The sequence below is a fragment of the Hypanus sabinus genome, chromosome 16 (genome assembly GCF_030144855.1).
Source record: "Hypanus sabinus isolate sHypSab1 chromosome 16, sHypSab1.hap1, whole genome shotgun sequence".
Lineage (NCBI taxonomy): Eukaryota > Metazoa > Chordata > Chondrichthyes > Myliobatiformes > Dasyatidae > Hypanus > Hypanus sabinus.
Genome location: NC_082721.1, coordinates 22,785,026 through 22,806,112, shown reverse-complemented (window position 1 = coordinate 22,806,112; position 21,087 = coordinate 22,785,026). Strand labels below are relative to the sequence as shown.

Genomic DNA, 21,087 nt, shown 5'->3' with positions numbered 1-21,087 from the left:
AGTTATTATGTTATTCACTGTAAATTGTCCTGTGATTAGACCGGGGTTAAATAGATGGGTTGCTGGGCTGTTCCAAGCTGCATCTCTAAATAAATAATTAAAATGTGTGTAAAAAGAAAACACCATTTCCCTTAATGTTAAAAATTGATTACATTTAAGTACAAAATTTAAATGCTAAAGGTCAAAGTAAAACATCCACGAATTTTAAAAAATACATGTTCAACTAAATTGAAAGACTCCCAATAAGTAATTTTCATACACATTTTATCTTGCATTTTGGAATATCAGATGACCCTCTATTTAGCATAGTGATTGTTTTCAAATTACCTATTAACCTGTTGCTCACTCAAATTTCATTGAAACTGCTCAGCAATTATCAGTAGTGCCGAAAGAATACAGAAAGATTGCACTTCAAACAGTGACTCTGTTCCTTAACCTTATTCAACTTATGACCAGTAGCAGCCATTAGAATTACACAGATAACATCTGTTAAGCACTAGACTAGTTCTACTAGTTACATCACATCCGATGATTTGTACCTTGATGTTATTTATTTTCTTCAGAATCTCTTAATATTCAACAAAAATGCAAGTAACAGCTATTGAATTTTTCATTAAAGAAAATCACTTCCACATAATGGAAGAAAGGTACTGCATGGAAGCAAGGCGTTTACAACATTAATCCAGTAAATTGCACTCCCCTCTTCTGCATGATTCACAGAATTGGGCACAGTAGTCCCACTGTAGCTGAATTAGTTCTTACTAAATGTGCATCTTGATTTGCTCTTGCAGACATTATACCTGTTATGAAAGCCAGAATTCCATGTTTATTTTAAAACAGAAATTTTTTTCTTTCAATGATTTATGCACAACTCTTGGCAACAGATTTCACTGCTCCAGTATCCTCTATTTCTTCATCTTTCTTTATTATGCTAGTAAAGTATAACACTTCATAGTTTCTGTTATTTTTTATGCCATTTATCCCACTATTTTCTTCACTGCCTTTGCTCTGGGAGCGAGCAGGGGACAAACAAATCATTCAGAATTCTTGCACCCGACTTAGTGATATTTGTGGTAAAATTTAAAGACGTTCAGCAAAACAGAATAGGAATGAGATTTGAAAAATGCTCAGTGTGTTACTATAGTGTGACCAGAACTTGCAACTGTCTAATTTGCGTTTTGATTCACCACCTTTTAAAATGTGTTGAAATTGGAGGGGAAATGAACAAGGCTAGGATTCAAAGCTATATGCAACACAAAAAGGAACAGAAACACCACAACACACAGTGAACTTCCGTATAGAACTTTATCTGTTATTGTTGTACTTAACGAGATCCTGACTGTTGACAGTTTGATAGCACTGTATTCTTGTGTGGATTAAATGAACAATGCCCCTCCTAAACTTTTTATTTAAATAATACAATGTACAAAGTTCCTGCAATTCAAATGCATTAAAAATGTTAAATCAGCAGAGTATTCTGGGAGCAGCAGTATTCTATTGGGAAAGTACTATCCTTCATTATTATAAATGGGAAGATTACCATCCTTGTATTAACTTGTGGAAGGATGGCTAATAATAACAATTCATCACACCACGGATAAGGATAATTGACAAGTTCATTTTATAGGATCATTCGCAGTGCACTACCAGAAATTTATTTTTTTTGTAAAGAGGGCGTACAACTTTTGCAATTACTTCTTCAAACCCGGAAACACTGCAAAAGGGATCCCCTGGCAATCAAAACTCCATCTGAGGAATCTGCAGTGCATGTTTTACGCATTTCCCCTTTGTTGCTGTACTTTGGCATAGAACCATATTATTGACTTACAAGTAGGAAGGAATTTGACAAATCAAGTTATGGCAACTGATTAATTTAATCCTTCATAACATGGGATTTTAAGACTTGTAAAAATCAGAATTTCTGGATTGAATTCTGTGATGCAGCAAGTCCAATATGAGTTAATGGCTGAATGCATCTAATTCTCACAGGAATTTTCACTGGCATTTTTAAAATGGATTCAGTCCACAAAAAAATAGCTAAGCTGTTGTTTTGTCCACATTGCAAAAGCTGAATATATGAATACAAAGAGGACATCAAAACACTTCCATGAATAGCTGTTGTAAATTTAAAAATAAGGGAATTGAAAAGAAATTAATGGAAATAGTTCACATAACATAAAAGAACCTTCATTTAATTTTATCCTTTTTACAACCAGGTTATAAACAATGGCTATTATTGAAGTTATTTTATTTCTATAGGCAGAACACTGCACTTGACATTGTTCAATATAGAACAGCCACTGTAGTCTGAAGTGGCTGAGATTATCAAATGGGACCTCAGACCCATAACCTGTCCCCATTTCTTCACAATTACCCCCCAGTACTGCCAACAACTTAACCATAACAGTGAACAGTTAGATTTTGATTAATAACGTTATTTTTTTTACATGCACCGAGGGCCACACTGTAAAAGTATTTCCTAAATTTATCAACTACAGAATGGAAGTTAATTTTTGCTGTCAAGCTGGTGATGTCAGTGATATTTCAAACAATTGTCACAGGGTCACCTTAAGGATCATGTTCATTTCTTTGTTTAAAAAGCTAATCACAAATACGTGTAATGTTTTCATACAATCTTATACACAATTAAAGAAAATCTGAAAATCTACATGAATGAAAAACATGATGTTAATCATCCCATATGCTATATTAATTTAAACACTGACTCTTGCTGGTCTATTCTTCTAAAATTCTGGAAAAATATTTCAGCAACAGAAAAAAAATCTTAAGCTTTGCCAGCTAAACAGTACCAGTTATCAACAAAAATGCCACTATTGTGAGAAGGCGAGGTATATAATCACTGCTGTTCGTTCTGTAGATTTTTCCCCCAAAGACAAAAGAATCTTGTATGTTGGCAGATGATCTGAAATGACAGAGCAGCTAGGCATTCCTCTGTGACAATTCTGGTTAAAAAAACTTGGAGATTCACAGAAAGCTCAACAGATGAATTTCACAAAAAGTTGATGAGATGCTTTTGCAAGCCTGAAAGCCCAGTTTTGTTTCAATTTCTTGTTTACAACTTGCTGGCTCTTCACCCCAAGTATTCGCCCGAACATGCAAGTGACAGTAGAAATCGTTATTTTGAGTTCCTGGTTGCAAAGATACCCTCGACTTGCAGAAGAACTAGTGGTAGTGGTAGTGGTAGTAAGGGTTGGGCTGGCTCACACCTCCTGCAAGATTTAAAAACATCCAAAAACAAAATATAAGAAATCTAAACAAAACATATTTGGTTTAACATTAAAATTACAACAATGTAGTTGAATGTATTTTCAATAGTGTCAGCCTCTTCTATGAAGCATAAAAACTGTCCATGTGCAAAACTAGAATCTGTATGGTTATAACAACAATGCCCTATTTACTCATTTCTGTACAGTTTAGTTAAGGGAAGGAATGGAATAGCATGCTGTTTAGAGTGAGAGACTAGACAGCAATCAGGGTCAGGATAGATGAACAGTGCAAAACTCTTTCTGCCAGCTTGATCAATAACATCTAAATCAGAACAGACTGAGGGAAACAAAACTGGAAACAAGTTAGCAATAACAGTACTAGGAATGCACAGGCAAGCTGGTATCAGAGAGCCTCAAAATTCTGAATTTGCAGACTCCTAACTCCTGATGGATTTTTAGAGCACTTAATCAATCGTAAATTATAGTTCCGCCAGGGGAAAAGGAAGGAAACAAAAATCTAGAGAATTTCATAGTGGGATTAAGAATCATTGATGTCTTCATTTTGTCTCATTTTAAAAAGTCTCTTCTAGAATGCCACCACACCTCCAATCTTTAAATACAGTGGATTATGGTTAATTAGGACATTTTGGGACCAGTACATTTTGGCAGCTGTTCCAATTAGCTGAAGTTTCATGAAAGTTATTAAAAAGATATAAAAAAGACAAACTACCATTTAATGGAGTAACAAACTGTGTATTTAAATGAAATACAGAAAAAATTAGAACACCACCAGTGCTATTACAGTACTATGAAATTGTGCATTAGTTCCTAATAGTTATCAACGGAGGAAATGATTCAGTGTATGCTGATTCAGTGTATTCAGTGTTCCTTTTGTAAATGAACAAGATCAGCGCAAACACCTAGCATAGACTGCTTTCAGTCAGTACTTTTAACAATCACATCCTCCAAATTTTAATTTTAATTGTGACATTCAAGATGATTGTCGATACCTTCAAATTCTTCGTAGCTCCTGATTTGTTGAAGTTGTGAAATAGTTTCATTTTCACTCCCAGCCATTTTTGGGCATCTCCAAGCCTCCATGCTTAAAACCTAAATAGTTCTACTGCTTATTTCTCGCCAACTATCAGTAACAAAAATCATTGCATTTTGAACACAAACACAAGCGACGCTACTTAAAATAGTTCGCTCAAATTATAGTGTTGTGTCCAATGGACACATAATGTGCATGTGACTGAAGCATGTTAGAAAACATTCGTTAACAGTCATCTGCCCCAACTAAGTATCATAATACCCTAAATAAATGAAGGGGATCCCGGCTATTTTCTGATTTGTTTTGTTCTTTAACAGTTGTTCAAATTAACCTGAATCCACTGTATATTTTCTGTCCTAGTGAATATGAAGTAGTTGCAACTTGCTCTACATTCACATTAAAAAAAATTAAACAATATGTATTTCTACAAACACTACCAGGCCCCCTGAACAAAAATGTTATCTTACCACATGTGTGCGCATTTCTGATTAGCTGTCAAAACATCACTCACCTTGTCTGCTGTTAGGACTGTTCTTCATTGCTGGCACTGGGGGTTCGGCTCCTGATTTGGCTCCGCAACTGTTCAATTAGCTCTGGGTTTTGCTGTTGCATCTGCTGTGCAAACTGCTGCCCTCTGTGTTCAAACAGAAATAAAACTAGTCATAACAGAATTGAGGCATTCTCCTGCAATCAAGCACTTGCCATTAAGAAAACTGGCAGTAGGGGTAGTATCCCCAATTTTCTGCTCATACAGTACTGCAATTTTGCATGAATATCTCACAAACAGTAAAATCAGCAAAGCTGATTACACTGTTTAACATAAATTACTCAAGACTGTAATGGAGCATAATAGTACCTGAACATGGTAATTACCCAAAAAGCCAAAGGAAATCTCAGTAACTAAAAGGGGACTTCATGGAAAACATATAGGATTCTGAATGATCCTGACATGGTGGATGTGGAAATGTTTCCTCCCCGTGGAAAATCTCGAACTAAGGGTCACTGTTAAAAAGTCATCAACCTAAGAAAGGATTGAGGTGAACCGTGCTCATCTTTAGGACTCTCTTGAAAGTTGGAGGTGGAATGAAAGTTTTAAGGGAGAGGTAGAAAGAAAGTTGGTTAGGGAGGGTGTTGAAAAATTATCACACGTCAACAGAAAAAAAAAGTCAACTCCCTGATGAATTGAAATGAGTTGTCCTTATTACTTACATCCTTCAAATACATGAGTAAAAATACTTACGTTATGTCTCTGTTCAAATGTGCAATGTACAATTATAGTAATTTATAACAAATATTATGTACAACAGGACAGCCACTATTACATAAATATACAATAGCATCAGCAGTCTGATGGCCTGGTGGAAGAAGCTGTCCCGGAGCCTGTTCTGTTGGTCCTGGCTTTTATGCTGCGGTACTGTCATGGTTACATCAGCCATGATCTTACTAAATGGTGCAGTGGGTGTGTGAGGTTAATGCATCTATTCCTATTCTTAAATCTACATCCATATGAAATTTATTCTACAATTAGCATTTTGCTAGTTACACCACCACAAAATCTTACAGGTTTAAAAAACCCTTATACTTATAATGAATCCTTCAAATCTTTGGATCAGTCCAAATCACTTAATATTTAATTAAACAGTGACGATGTTAAAAATAAGAGAATAATGTTGCCAATGTTTGTAAAGCAATTTTCCTAAAAAGAGATAAATAAAATTTTATTGTCACTGGTTTTATGCAATGTGTTCACCAGGAGACCTACCAAATCATTTTCAAATAAACATCATGCCCAGCTGAGGTGGCATGGAGAAGGGCAGATTGTACTTTGGCCCAGTAATTGTGTAGTTTATCATTGAAGTGTCTGAGCAGATTCACATCCATTGGTATTGGAGATCAATGACTCAAGCGCCACAGAATTTACTTTATTTGCTTTAAGCCTCACAATGTATCAGAGTACATAGAGGAGAGGTTTCAAAATATTGACTAGGGTGCAGAGAAGAGGGTCACTATGTAGAGAGAACACTCACGCTTGGATGAGGCCTGCAATGTCATTGGCTCCTGTTCCAGGCCCTCCTGCACTTCCTCCTACTGGACCGTAAGATCCAGACATCATTCCAGAAACTCTATCCAACAGAAAAAGAAACAAAGCTCAGTAAAGAAACCCTGAAATTCAAACAAAGAAACAAATAATTGAAATACTGGTACTTACAATTGCTGTACTTGTGAATTCTGCATTAAATTAGATGCCTAAAATAGAAAATCAGCAAGAAAAGCTGTTTGTTAAAGTGTTTTTTGTTTGTACACAATTAGCTCCTTTTACATTTCTAGAATTTAAAAAAAACATGTTAAATTGCTAATTATTGTTTATTGCAAGATGCAAATCACATGCAAAAATAAAGAATTCAACGTGAAACGCCACATTCTCATAAATATGGAATAGCTTTCCAAATAGCCATTGGAGAGAATACTTTAGTGGTTCAACTGTCAGAAGAAGAAATCATACAGATTCTCCATCTCACCCAAATGGAAGACAGATGAAGTGCTTGTCACAGAACAGCTGGAGGAGTCAGGCTAAAATTAGCTTAAATTACATCTTAAGGTAGAACAAATTGCAGAAAAATGAAGCCAAAATAAAAAAAAAGCAGCAAGTGAAAGAGACTATACAATATTACCATATTCATAAAGCCTGGATTATTCAGTAAACCTGCCAGATCAAATCCACCGCTGCCGCCTGTCTGGGGAGAAAGAACAAATTCTCTGAGCTATAGGTAACGTCTTCTTTTTGTCAGGATGGGTCATCACTAAGAAAGCATGTATACCCTAAGGAACTTCATTTACATGTAACTGCAAGGCAAAAGACTCCTGTTTCAGTAATCGTTCACCAAACTAGATTAGAAGATTAATTTATTTTCTGCTTATAATTACTACTATCCCATCTTGGATAGAAAGAACTGCAGACTCACATTCAAGTACAAGGGCTGATTGATAAGTTTGTGGCCTATGGTAGGAGGAGTCAATTTTAGAAAACCTAGCACATTTATTTTTCATCATAGTCCCCTCCTACACTTACACACTTAGCCCAGCAGTCGTGGAACATATAGATCTTGGACCTCCAGAAAGTGTCCACAGATGGGTGATTGATAAGTTCGTGACCTAAGGTAGAAGGAGATGAGTTATACAGCTCTCATTACATGCACGTGCAGTTTAACTCTTTGAGTGATTATGCAGAAAGTTTGAAGTTAATAACTCATCACCTTCCACCTTAGGCCACAAGCTTATCAATCACTAAGTGTGTAAATGCAGGAGGGGACTATGTTGAAAAGTAAATGTGCTAGGTTGGCCATAAACTTATTAATCACCCCTCGTAGTTACAAGACAGTTAAATGGCATCTAGTCCCTTAAACATTTCCATTTTACCTAAAGCTAGAGCACAAGGATACCAACTGTTATAAACTCTGCCCTGTATCCAAAAAAAAGATTAGAACTAGAATATTGCAGCCAAATAAAGGTACAGATTGATGTACAGAATTGGGAATGTATATAAAGATGTTGCCTCAATTGGTGTAATATATTATATACCTGGTTTAATCTTATGGCTGCAAAAGAAATACTCATTTGATAAGAGTCCTGTTTAATTAATTTTGTGTTTAGCAGCAAGTCCTAAAATATGCTGGTTTTCCAGTCAAGATGGTCTCCACTGAGGTTGTGCCTCAGATTTAGTAATTTTTTGTGTTTTAGGGACAGAAAAGGGAGTTAGGGATCAGCTTGGTGCTTAGGGACAAGGATGTGGGGATGATGTGGGGGAGTTAGAGGCCGGTTTAGGAGTAGGGATATGGAGAAGTTAAAGTTAGGCCTCCACTCTGTGCTCAAAGCCCAGCGACAAAGACATAGGAAAAAAGACATCTGTGGATGCCAGGTTGGTGGGTCTCGGGATATATGTATGTTGTTTTACTGTTTGTTGACCCTTGTGTTCCATGTTGTTCTGCTGAGCATTAAGGACATGCTATGTTGGTGTCAAAATGTGTGACGATACTTGCAGGCTGTCCTCAATACATCCTTAGGTTCTGATTTAACGTATATGATACATTTCACTATATGCTTTGATGTACATGTGATAAATAAATAATCTAAATGCTAGAATATTGCATAAAACTGAAAAAACACATGCTACAATGAATTTCTAGGATTTGGATGTGAAGGCGAATGATAATAAAATAGCACAGTAGGGTAAAACATCACAAAAAGTAACCAAAAGTTTGATAGCAGATGGAAAACAAATAGGGAAGCACATTAAGATTTTAGGGCGACTGAGAGGGTAGATGCTGTGAGCGGTTTTCCTTGGCTCCACTGTCTTAGACTGGTGGCATGGTGTCAGGATTTGACCCATCTAGGACAAAGCCATGAAGAAATTTCTTCGCTTACAAAAGTTAAACCTTCTTGGAATTCACTACTCCAGGACTGTGGATACTTGCATAAATGTATACAACACTGGAAATAAACAGTACTTTGGACATTAAAGGAATGCAAGGATTTAGAGAAAGGGTGGAAACGGTATAAACCTCAACCATAAACTTACCACATTGACTACATCTACACCTACTTACATTTTATAGGTTTTGAGGTAGAGGAAAGATAAAATAATTTAAAAAGAAAATTCCTGAGGGTCAGAGATTAAAAAGCTCTGCCAATGGTATGCCATAATCAACACTATTAAAACCCTAAAAACTCTAAATATTTTGAAAATATAGAGACTGTGCTAGTTAATTCTTCCCTGCTATAGCCTTTAATGTACAGTGAAAATTATTACATACAGTAGGTAGTAAAGAGTAAATTATTCAAGTTGATGTTTAAAGAAGAGGCCATCTCCTGCTCTCGTTTTTTTATGCATTTAGAAACAAAATAAACTGTAAAAGCTGTTATTCTGAAATTAAAAGCAGTAAATACTGGGTTCAGCAGGTTAGGCAATGTTTGTTAAGGGGTGTGGATGGAAACGGGCTAATGATCATGACATTTCAGGCAAAGATTCATTCAATCTTAAATGTTCACAGATGCTACTTGAACAGCTAGGCACCTCCAATATTTTCTATTTTTTACCCATATTCATTTTTCATGTATCCAACAAGTTTTATAATCACAAATCCATCTTCCTCAACAACTCCAGGATAATTAGCTTCACGATAATAAGACTAATAAGCTCTCTTTCTGTAAAGAAAATTATCTTAAAATCCTTATTTAAGCTACTATTGGTCAACACATATCCATGCTATCTTCATAAGGAACCTGTCATGTGGAAAAGTTCCCCTAAACCTGGCCAAAATGTAATTATAACTTTAACCAAATCATTCGGGACAACTTCTCAATAATGGCAAAATGATTAGCAAATTCTAAGAGAACCCTTTCAGGAAGAAAAAATCCTCTCAATCAGAATATTCTCAAATAGAAATAGTTTAAAAATAGATAAGAGGAATGTCCTTTTTTTTACACCTGAACCCATTCGTCAAATGCTCTCATTTTATAGAATTGCTGGATATAGTTTTGTACACCATTAAGACAACTAAAGACCCTTTCAAATTCAGATAAAATATTGCAATCTTTACAAAGTCGTGTAACACATGTAAACACTTATTTCAGTACTTACTGGACTTGGTGCATCCTTAATCTTCTGTTCTGCTACACTGAGGTTTGCTTTGTATGATTCATTGTCAGGATCCAACTCCAGAGCCTTTTTATAGTAATTAACTGCCTCACTGTATTTATTTAGACTAGCCAGGGCCAACCTGAAATGAATCAAATCAATTCTACTTAGGAACACATCTAGCATCCTTTAAATAAGGTGCAACCTCTGAAGAACAATAGAGAAAAGTAAAATGTTATTAATTACATTTTAGGTATCTAAGACATTACACAGAGTTAAAGAGCATTTGAGTGTGCATGGTGCTTTGTCAACCTGACCACTTTAGACACTATAGAATTCACTGCAGAGTACATCAGTGCAAGGTCTAACTGTGATAAAATAACCAATTAACATTTTTTTCAAAGGAAAAACATTAGCCAGGACTCCGGAAATGTCTAATATTCAAGATGTACCATGAGATCATTTGCTTCATCAAATAGGTGAAGCAAAAGGTCTTGGTTTAAGGTACAAATAACATACCAACTCCTACGTGAGGAGCGACTTGGATGCACTCTGATTTCCCTACTGTCACAACAGGTCAACAGCAGATCCATTTCATTGACTCTTCCTTAAGCCTTTGAACATCTGGACAGTGAAAATATATACATCAGGATTTTCTTTATCGACTACAGCTCTGTATTCAAAGTAAATTGTCACCATTTACAACCCTGAGACTAATTTTCCTGCGAGCTTAGTCTATAAATCTATAGAATAATAACGATAACAGAATCAATGAAAGACCACACCAACTTGGGCATCCAACTAATGTGCAAAAGACAACAGACTGTACAAATAGAAAAATAAAGAAATAATAATAATAATAATAAATAAATAAATCAGCAACAAATATTGATAACATGAGATGAAGAGTCCTTGAAAGTCTGTCTATTTGGTTGGGGACATTTCAATGAGGTGGCTAGTGAGTTGAACATCATCATCCCCTCAATACTAATCAATGAGCTCCAAGACATGGGCCTCAATACCTCCTCGTGCAACCATCTCCTCAATCTCCTCATTTGCAGATAGCAGTCAGTTCAAATTGGCACTATCTCCTCAACAATTACCATTAGTCAGCATATGTTCACCACAAGGTTGTGTGCTAGGACCCTTGCTCACTCACTTTATAGTTATGTCTCTGAGGCCAAGTACAGCTCCTATACCATATTTAAGTTTGATGATGACACCACTACTGTTGGCTGAATCAAAGGTGGCAATTAAGCAACATACAACGTTGAAAATCTGGCTGAATCGTACAACAACAACCACCTCTCATTCAACATTAGTAAAACCAAAGAGCTACTTGACTACAGGAGGAAGGAGTTGGAGGTCCATGAGTCAGATCTCATCTGGAGAGCAGAGGTGGAGAGGGTCAGTAACTTTAAATTCCTGTACATTATTTCAAAGGGAACTGTTCTGGGTTCAGCACATATGTGCCATTTTAAAGAATGCACGGACAGCACCTCTACATTCTTAGAAGTTTGCAAAGATTTGACAAGTCATCTAAAATTCCGACAAACCACAGTGGAGAGTACACTGACTGGTTGCATCATGGTCTGGTATGGAAACACCAATGCCCTTGAATGAAAAAGCCCAAAAAAGACGGTTCTGGTGACGTCATCGTCAAGAATGGCAGCTTAAGTCACAAGCTCCTCCGGGAAAACGCGTATTAAGCCCCGTTATCCCATCAAATATAATATTTTTTGAAAAATATTTGAACTGAAAAGGGGCAAGAATGGGGAGAAGAAATGGAAATAAAAAAAGCGACACTGCGGAGCCTGGGTCCGAGAGGAGTGAAGCCAGCAGCTCTCCGACCCGACAGGATGCGAGCGAGGCGGCTGCTGGGCCTCATTCAGGCGAAGTGGCGAATATCTTCGAAATCCTGAAAGAAATAATGGAGGTCCAGAAAGATACAAAGCAGCAGATCCGTGATATTAAGGCAGAGCCCGCCAGTGTTAATCAAAAAATAGCAGTGGCAGAGACTTGAATTGAGAAGGTGGAAGTTCGCATTCAAAATGTGGAACGGATACTGAGCAAGACAATAAAAATAATACATCACCAAGAAGGTAAACTACTTGACCTGGAGGGAAGATCACAGCAGAAAAATATCAGAATCTACAACATTCCCGAAGGAGCGGAGGGCTCGTCTATGATGGAGTTTGTCGAAAAGTTACTGCGGGATGCGCTGGATCTTCCCTCGGTTATGGAGCTGGAAGTCGAGAGAGCCCACCGTACGTTCATTCTGAGATCTACCCAGGATAGAAAGCCGCGCTCAATAATAATTAAATTCCTGCGGTACAGCACCAAGGCGCAGATTCTACAAAGGGCCTGGGGTAAGAAGAGAGTGTTTTACAACGATAAATTAATATATTTCGACCAAGATTACCCCCCCCCCACCGCGGTCCTGCAGAAATCCAAAGAATACTCTGAAGTAAAGTGAGTACTAAAGCAAAACAAGATTAGATTTCAAACTCCGCACCCTGCTAAACTTTGAGTGTTTTATGACAACAGGATGCGGTTGTACCAGACAGTGGAAGAGGCGACTACAGACATGAAGGCCAGAGGGTTGCCCGTTAGCGTCACCAAAACGAGGAAAAGCCTGACTGAGGAATTATCCCACTCCACTTGGGAAATAGTGCGAGAATCAAGAAGGCAGGAGATGGGAGGAGGCCGAGAGAAATATATCAGGAAGAGACCGAGAGTTTCCCCAAAGACAGTCCTCACCCCCTTCAGAAGACCCATAAGGTTTGGCTAACTTTAAAAATGTTGAGAAGCTAAACAGAAGCAAAAGTACACAGTGATATACCTATCTTGAGAAATACTTATTATAATGTGAATTTTATATTACTTAGTTGTTATTCTTTATTCTCTCACTTACTCCTTTTTCCTCACCAAAATGAGAATATATATATGTGTATGTATAGGGAAATCTTTTATGAATACTGCATTGGGGGCCCTCAACTCACAAGTGGGAGGGGTTATCCCCCACAGCTAGACATTTCCTCTAGCTCAACGCAGGGTCATCTACTAGAGACCTCAGCCTTGGAATCACATGTTCGTTGCCATTTTTGTTGTTATTTGCGTTTCTTGGTTCTTATTTGCTCAGGGAGTAGATCAATTAAGTTTTATTCTAATTTCAATGGTACATTGACAGATAAATACAGATGGCTAAGGACAAGGTAAAATTCATTTCTCTTAATGTCAATGGGCTACTAAATCCAATCAAATGTAAGAGAATTTTATCCAATTTGGAACAATTATTTTTTTAAAACTTTTTTTATTGTATTTCAAGTAGTTACAAAATAAAAGTAGAGAAAAAAATATTTACCATATATATTATAATATACATATATATAATAATACATTATATAATTATATATATAATATATTACCCCTCCCCCCTCCCCTTAACCCCTCCCCCCTAGCATCCCTATAGAAAAAAAAGAGAAAGAAAGAAAGAAAAAAAAGAAAGAGTGCCTGGATATTGGAAGATCCCCACATGCTCCATGGAGTTCGTAATAACTTTAGTATATATATTTATTTCTTTCCCCAAATAACCAATTATTTCATCTTTGGAGCATCTATATATTTAATCCTGTCTTTTGTAAATAAGGGCGCCAAATTTTCAAAAATGTTTCATATTTATCTCTTAAATTATAAGTAATTTTTTCAAGTGGAATACAGCTATAAATTTCTTTCTTCCAACGATCTATACTTAAATATGTATCCGATTTCCAAGTAACTGCAATAGCCTTTTTGGCTACTGCCAATACAATTTTTATAAATTCTTTCTGATATTTATTCAATTTGGGTATCGGTTTTATCCCTTCAATATCACCTAATAAAAATAATATTGGATTATGTGGAAGTTGTATTCCAATAATTTGTTCCAATAAAACTCCTAAATTTGTCCAAAAAGGTTGAATTTTAGAACAAGACCAAGTAGAATGTAAAAAAGTATCAATTTCTTGGTTACATCGGAAACATTGCTCAGATAAATTTGGGTTTAATTTATTTATTTTTTGTGGTGTAATATATAATTGATGTAAAAAGTTATATTGCACTAATCTTAACCGGACATTTATTGTATTTGTCATACTCAAGACATAGTCTTGACCAATTTTTTTCTTCAATTTTAATATTCAAGTCACTTTCCCATTTTTGTCTTGATTTATGGACTCCTTGTTTAATTGCCTGTTTTTGAATCAAATTATACATACAAGAAATGAATTTTTTAATCTTTCCTTTTTGAATTAAAGTTTCTATTTCATGAGATTTCGGCAATAACATTGTTTGACCTAATTTTTCTCTTAAATAAGCCCTTAGTTGAAAGTAACAAAAAAGAGTGTTGTTTGATACTTTATATTTATTCTTTAATTGATCTAATGACATTAATATACCTCCTTCAAAACAATCACCTATATATCTAATCCCTTTTTGAAACCAATTATATAAAAGTTGATTATCCATTGTAAAAGGAATAAGTCTATTTTGAATTAAAGATCTCCTTGCTAATAAGGATTTCTTTATCTCATCGTCAACATTTATCTTATTCCATAAGTCAATCAAATGTTTTAATATAGGAGATTCTTTCTTTTCCTGTATCCATTTAGATTCCCATTTATATATAAAATCTTCTGGTATATTTTCTCCTATTTTATCTAGTTCTATTCTAATCCATGCTGGTTTATCTTTCTCAAAAAGGGATGCAATAAATCTAAGTTGATTTGCTTTATAATAATTCTTAAAATTTGGAAGTTGTAACCCTCCTAGATCAAATTTCCATGTCAATTTTTCCAACGATATTCTTGACATCTTACCTTTCCAAAGAAACTTGCTCACATATTTATTTAACTCTTGAAAAAACTTCTGGGGTATTTGTATTGGTAGTGATTGAAATAAGTATTGTAATCTAGGAAATATATTCATTTTTATGGTATTTACTCTGCCTACTAAAGTTATTGGTAATACCATCCATTTATCAAGATCTTCTTGAATTTTTTTTCAATAGTGGTAAGTAATTTAATTTATATAAATTCTTTATATCATTATCAACTCTTATACCTAAATATTTTATACCATTTGCCAGCCATCTAAATTGGGTTATTAATCGACATTGACTATAATCTCCTTCAGTAAGAGGTAAAATTTCACTTATATCCCAATTTATTTTATAACCTGATATTCTCCCATATTCTAATTTATAGGATAATTTACGCAACAAATGTAATGGGTTTGTTAGATAAAGCAGAACATCATCAGCAAATAAGTTAATCTTGTATTCTTCCTGATTAACTCTAAAACCCTTAATATCTGGGTCCACTCTAATTAACAGCTAATGGCTCTATCGCCAACACAAATAAAGCGGGTGATAATGGACAACCTTGCCTAGTTGACCTTGTTAACTGAAATGGTGTTGAAATTTGACCATTTGTCACTACTTTAGCTTTGGGATTAGTATTTAAGGTTTTAATCCATTTTATAAAAGATAATCCATATTTTTCCAATACCTTAAATAAAAAATCCCATTCCAATCTATCAAATGCTTTTTCTGCATCTAAAGCAACTGTCACGCTCATTTCTTCCCTCTTTTGCGCTAAATGAATTATACTAAATAACCGAGTTACATTATCTGCTGATTGTTTTTAATAAATCCTGTTTGATCCATATGTACTAATTTTGGTAAGTATTTAGATAATCTGTTAGATAAGATTTTTGCTATTATTTTTATAATCAGTGTTTAATAAAGAAATAGGTCTATATGATGCTGGCTTTAAAAGATCTCTACCTTTTTTTGGCAATACTATTAGAATAGCTGTCGAGAAAGATTCTGGAAGTTTATGTGTTCTTTCCGCTTGACGTATTAACTCCATAAAAGGAGGAACTAATAAATCTTTAAACTTTTCATAAAATTCAGGCGGAAAATCATCTTCTCCTGGAGATTTATTACTTTGAAGTGATCCTAGGGCTTCTTCGACCTTTTTCAATGTAAAAGGCATATCTAATTCCTTCTTTTCTTCCGTATTTAATTTTGGAAGAGTTATTTGTGATAAAAATCTTTCTATCTTGACATTGTCATTTTGTGATTCTGATTTATACAACTCAGAATAAAAATTCTTAAAAGTTTCATTAATTTCTAAAGGTTTATAAGTAATTTTATTTACTCTTGTTCGAATTGCATTTATTGTTTTAGAAGTCTGGTCTGCTTTTAACTGCCATGCATGGACCTTATGTGATCTTTCACCTAGTTCATAATATCTCTGTTTAGTTCTCATAATTGCTTTTTCTGTTCGATATGTCTGGAGTGTATTATATTGTAACTTCTTATTAATAAGTTGTCTTTGTTTTTATTCTGTCATATTTCTTTGAGATTCTTTTTCTAATTTTGTAATCTCTTTTTCCAATTGATCTATTTCTATCATATATTCCTTCTTAATTTTAGAAGTATAACTTATTATCTTACCTAAGTATGCCTTCATTGCTTCCCACAATATGAATTTATCATCAACTGAATGTGAATTTGTATCTAAAAAGAACAGAATCTGCTTTTTCATAAAATCACAAAAATCTTGACGTTTTAGTAACATTGAATTAAATCTCCATCTATAAATTGATTCTTCTTTATCTGTCATTATCATTGTCATTATCAAAGGCGAATGATCTGACAATATTCTCGCTTTATATTCCACATTTTTCACTCTATCTTGAATATTTTGATAATAGGAAAAAATCTATCCTTGAATATGTTTTATGTCTATTTGAATAAAATGAGTAATCTCTTTCTTTTGTTCTTCTCCATATATCAAGTTTAAATCTTTCATCAATGATAGAGTTAATTTTACTACTTTTGATTTTGTGACCACCTTTGTTGATCTATCTAAAACTGGATCTAGACAAAAGTTAAAATCTCCACCTATTAATATTTTGTCATGTGCGTTAGCCAAATTCAAAAAGACCTCCTGCATAAATTTTACATCATTTTCATTTGGTGCATAAATATTCATAAGAGTCCATAGTTCCGAAAAAATTTGACAATGTATAATTACGTATCTCCCCGCCGAATCAATTAATACGTTTTGTATTTTAATTGGTAAATTTTTATTAACCAAAATTGCAACTCCTCTCGCCTTTGAATTAAATGAAGCTGCAATAACATTTCCAACCCAGTCTCTTTTTAATTTCTGATGTTCTTTATCTGTTAAGTGTGTTTCTTGTAAAAATGCTATATCTGTTTTCATTTTTTTAATGTATGTTAGAATTCTTTTTCTTTTTACCGGTCCATTAAGCCCATTAACATTAAAAATTAAAAAATTCAATAAATTAGTCATTATTTTTAATTATGTTACTCCAAGCTATAATAATACCTAATCTTTCAACTTTTGTGGTAACTTGGGAAATCTTTTTAAAATTCTCCTTGCTATGTGTGTCCCCACCAATCATCCAGGCAAAAAGATAGAAGAAAAATAGAATATAAAGAAAAAAACAAAATACCCCCCTACTAATGTTGTGAAAAAAAAACACAACATTACCCCCCTCTGTTGTACGGGTCATGGCAATCGCTATGATTACACACGTGAATCCCGCAGAAACCGGTCCAAAGCTCCCCAGCTCCCCCCCGCAACATAAAAAAGTATATACTTAAGAAGAAAAAAAAATACTATTCTCAATTAGTGTTTCTAAAATTTTGCTTTTCTCCTCTATATTATCCTTAAATGTCCATCACTTCTGTTCACTGTCTCTATCTTCATCTTTAATCCATTACGTTTGGAAGTCTCTATGTATAATTAGCCACTAGATGGAAGTTCTTGTTCGAACACCTCCGCTTCTCGACAATCGGAAAAAAATCTTCTTTTTCCCTCCTTCAAAAAAATTATCAATGTTGCTAGGTGACGCATCATAAATTTATAACCTTTTTCCCATAAGGCTTTTTTCGCTGGGTTAAGTTCCTTCTTTCTCTTCAAAAGGTTATAACTTATATCAGGATAAAAAAGAACTGGTTTCCCTGCTATCATCAATGGCCCGTTTCTATTTTTGGCTCTTTGGGCAGCCGCCTTCAGGATCTTTTCTTTATCTTGGTATCTTAAGCATTTTATCAAAATTGATCGTGGATTTCGACCAGGTTGAGGTCTTGACCTTAAGGTTCTGTGAGCCCTTTCTATCTCAATTGGAGTTTGTCCTTCCATTTCCAATTTTTCAGGGATCCATTTTTGAAAAAAAACTTATTGGATCATCACGTACTTCAAATTCTTTAAGTCCAACAATTTTAATATTGTTTCGTCTACTAAAATTTCCAAGCCTATCAATTTTTTCCATAAATTGTTTCCTTTCTGATGTCCAAGCAGTATTCTCATCTTCCATTTTGTTCATTCTTTCAACCATGTCTTCCGTTGTAGTTTCCAAGTCTATAATTCTCTTTTCCATTTTTTCCTGTCTCTTTGTCATTTTATCAAACATAATTTCCATATTTATCATTTTTTCTTTGATTTCTTTTTGATTACTTTTAATTTCTTTTTGATTACTTTTAATGTGCCTAATTTACGCATTATTTGCCTCAAAGTCTTTTCTATATTTCCAGAAGAACTTTTATCTCCATCTCCGTCTGATCTTTCCAGAGAATCTGACTCTCCCTCAGATTCACTATCACTTTCAGTTGCAGTCGTATCTGGGCTTTGTAGTTCTGGTTGCTCCCGTTTGCACATGCTCCTTCCTTTGCGCTTGTGTAGTTCTCGATGGTCTTTTCCTTCAGGAATGTCCGATGTTGCTGCAGTTTCCTGTTCCTTATCGCCGGTGGTATAATGTACCTGAGTCTGCGGTTCTTTGTGAAGTGGGCCTTGGTTCTGCTCCAAGTTGCCTTGTCTTCTCGGTAGTGGTTTTCTTCATCTTCTGTTTTTGAGGCATAGCTTGAAACAATCCGGAGTAGTTTATAAGTAACTTTTAGAAAGTATTGACTAACTTTTCTTCATTTAAACATTAATTTATTGATTTTTTACGGGAGAGCTGAGTTCCAGCGTCTCGATCCTACGTCATCATGTGACGTCCCCCCAATTTGGAACAATTTGATTCATACTGGGAAAAATGGTTTAACTACATAATGCCTCATAGGCCTGATTTTATTCTCACAAATCAATGGATCTGTTGTAAAAAAAGAGATCACTCCCTACTTGTACATAGTTCTTTCCTTTTGCTTGTTTTTTTCTTTCCACTCTTTTCTATGAGTGTATACCTCAGATAAATACTTTGTGGAGATTTGTGATATATATGATTATATGATATATATGTACAATGTCTGAAATACATCTTATGGAAATGTTTGTTTGATGATGAACTTCAATAAAAAAATAAGTTACAAAAAAAAAAGGAAAAGCCCCAAAAAGATACTGGACATAGGACAGTACATCACAGGTAAAGCCCTCCCCACCACTGAGCAAATCTATAAAGATCACCGTCACAGGAAAGCAGCAATCAACATCAACCACCACCCCTCTGCCCATCGTCCAGGCCATTCTCTTTTCATTGCTGCCATCAGGAAGGATGTACAGGAGTCTTATGTCCCATACAACCAGGTTCAGGAACAGTTATTACCCCTCAACCATCAGGCTCCTGTACCAGAGTGGATAACTTCACTCACCCCAACACTGAGATCCAAACTGATTCCACAATCTACAGCAAGGGTGTTAAACTCATTTTAGGTCACGGGCCGGATTGGGCAAAATGCAGCTTCATGCAGGCCAGATCAGTCGGACGCATGCGAACGCAGCTTTCATTGCCTCCGTTTTTTTCAGCCTGTTCTCGTGTCTCAGTCTCTGCTATAACTACAAAGTGTTTCACTTCACAAATTCCGTTTCTTATGAAGAAGACTGCTGAGCAAGCATTATTTTTATGATTGGTATTAACTTACAATCATAGGCTTCATATCGCCGGGCCATTAATAATTAAAATAATAGATCTATCTAAAATGATCTTGCGGGCCGGATATAATTGTACGCCGGGCCGGATATGGCCCGCGGGCCTTGAGTTTGACACCTATGATCTACAGAATCTTCAAGTCCTGTTCTCGATATTATTACCTATTTGTCTATTAGTTTGCTTTTCTTTTTGTATTTATACAATTTTTTGTCTTTTACACAAGATCTCCAACCTTCACAAGCTCTCAACTGAGAACAATGTTGATTACTGCAGCTTTGGTTAGAACGAGCACTGAAGTAGAAATATTCTAAATTAAAACATTTTCTAGTTTAGGGAATACATTTTGTAGTTTATTGAAGTATTGCATTCAGTGAATATAATGAGGTCTTCTCTACCTGAAGAAATAAAATGCAAATTCCTGAAACATCGCTACTCATTCTGCAAGGATGACTGCAACCTTCCAGCCTCTTGTCATTTGAACACCATTGCATTTCCATTCTCTTCTCTGACTCTTCAGCCTCTTACATTGCTCTTTTAATGCTCAACAGAACTGCAAAGAAAAACACCTCATCTTTCATTTGGGTATGTTATAGCCCATGGTAATTAATAACAAATTAAAGAATTTCAAATTATCTTGTTCATCCTCTCCACATATAGTACCTTTGAGTTTCTTTTCATTTCCACATGCAACTATTTCCACGACAACTTAAATATTCACCCTATTGGAATCTCTATCCTCCTTGTCCTCTGAAACTTCAAACACACTACTTTTTCAGTTCCTCAGTCTTGGCAAAAGGATAAAGAAAAGTCTAATTATGTTACTTGATCTGATGAGCATTTCCTGCATTTACAGCTTAATCTGACAAATAGAAATATTCCTAGCTTGGCAACATCATTGTCCCAAACAGAATCTTTATCTGAATAGGCACCTCTACAGGAAGCCTGAAAGCAAATGCCAGCAGTCATTGGGATTAAAACTAGAATTTTGCTGTCCTATAAATATCTATCTGCATGTTTATTTGACTACAGGACTCATATAGCAAAGGTACTTAAAAACCCCTGTATTGTTACTTCCTCCTTGACCTTGAGAATTCATCTTTAAATAGCTACATGATGTAAATGTAGGTTTTTGATATTGTTGTAGCTGCCTGGGAGAAACATTACAGTATGAAAGAGAAATCACAATTTGACGTTTTTCTTAAGTAGATGAGTTTTTTTTAAAAACATAAAAC

At 35.1% G+C, this 21,087-nt stretch overlaps 2 protein-coding genes and 1 long non-coding RNA gene across 7 annotated transcripts in view; 1 reads left to right on the top strand and 2 right to left on the bottom strand.

The window, feature by feature from the left end:
- The window catches only part of LOC132406069 (uncharacterized), a 46,476-nt gene that overhangs the window by 13,258 nt on the left and 12,131 nt on the right, over positions 1-21,087 (top strand). The window lies entirely within an intron of this gene.
- The window catches only part of LOC132406068 (small glutamine-rich tetratricopeptide repeat-containing protein alpha-like), a 56,711-nt gene continuing 36,915 nt past the window's right edge, over positions 1,292-21,087 (bottom strand). For 4 of the 5 annotated variants that reach the window (XM_059991265.1, XM_059991263.1, XM_059991262.1 and 1 more), the window contains 6 exons: positions 9,917-10,055; positions 6,951-7,013; positions 6,488-6,525; positions 6,306-6,401; positions 4,790-4,912; positions 1,292-3,230 (listed from right to left, as the gene is read on the bottom strand). In XM_059991265.1, coding sequence (XP_059847248.1) covers positions 4,801-4,912; positions 6,306-6,401; positions 6,488-6,525; positions 6,951-7,013; positions 9,917-10,055 — 448 coding nt within the window. In that variant the 3' untranslated portion in view covers positions 1,292-3,230; positions 4,790-4,800. The remainder of the gene's footprint in view (positions 3,231-4,789; positions 4,913-6,305; positions 6,402-6,487; positions 6,526-6,950; positions 7,014-9,916; positions 10,056-21,087) is intronic. The other variant, XM_059991266.1, reaches the window with a different exon arrangement.
- LOC132406065 (uncharacterized) lies at positions 13,383-20,846 on the bottom strand. Its single transcript, XM_059991254.1, has 2 exons — positions 20,251-20,846; positions 13,383-18,849 (listed from the first exon to the last, which is right to left on the bottom strand). Exon 2 carries the CDS (start codon positions 14,921-14,923, stop codon positions 14,003-14,005), a length of 921 nt encoding a protein of 306 aa, XP_059847237.1. The 5' UTR covers positions 14,924-18,849; positions 20,251-20,846; the 3' UTR covers positions 13,383-14,002.

What these genes read in the sequence shown, in the direction of transcription:
- LOC132406065 (XM_059991254.1), bottom strand. Translation starts at nt 14,923, where the DNA reads ATGGTATTACCAATAACTTTAGTAGGCAGAGTAAATACCATAAAAATG.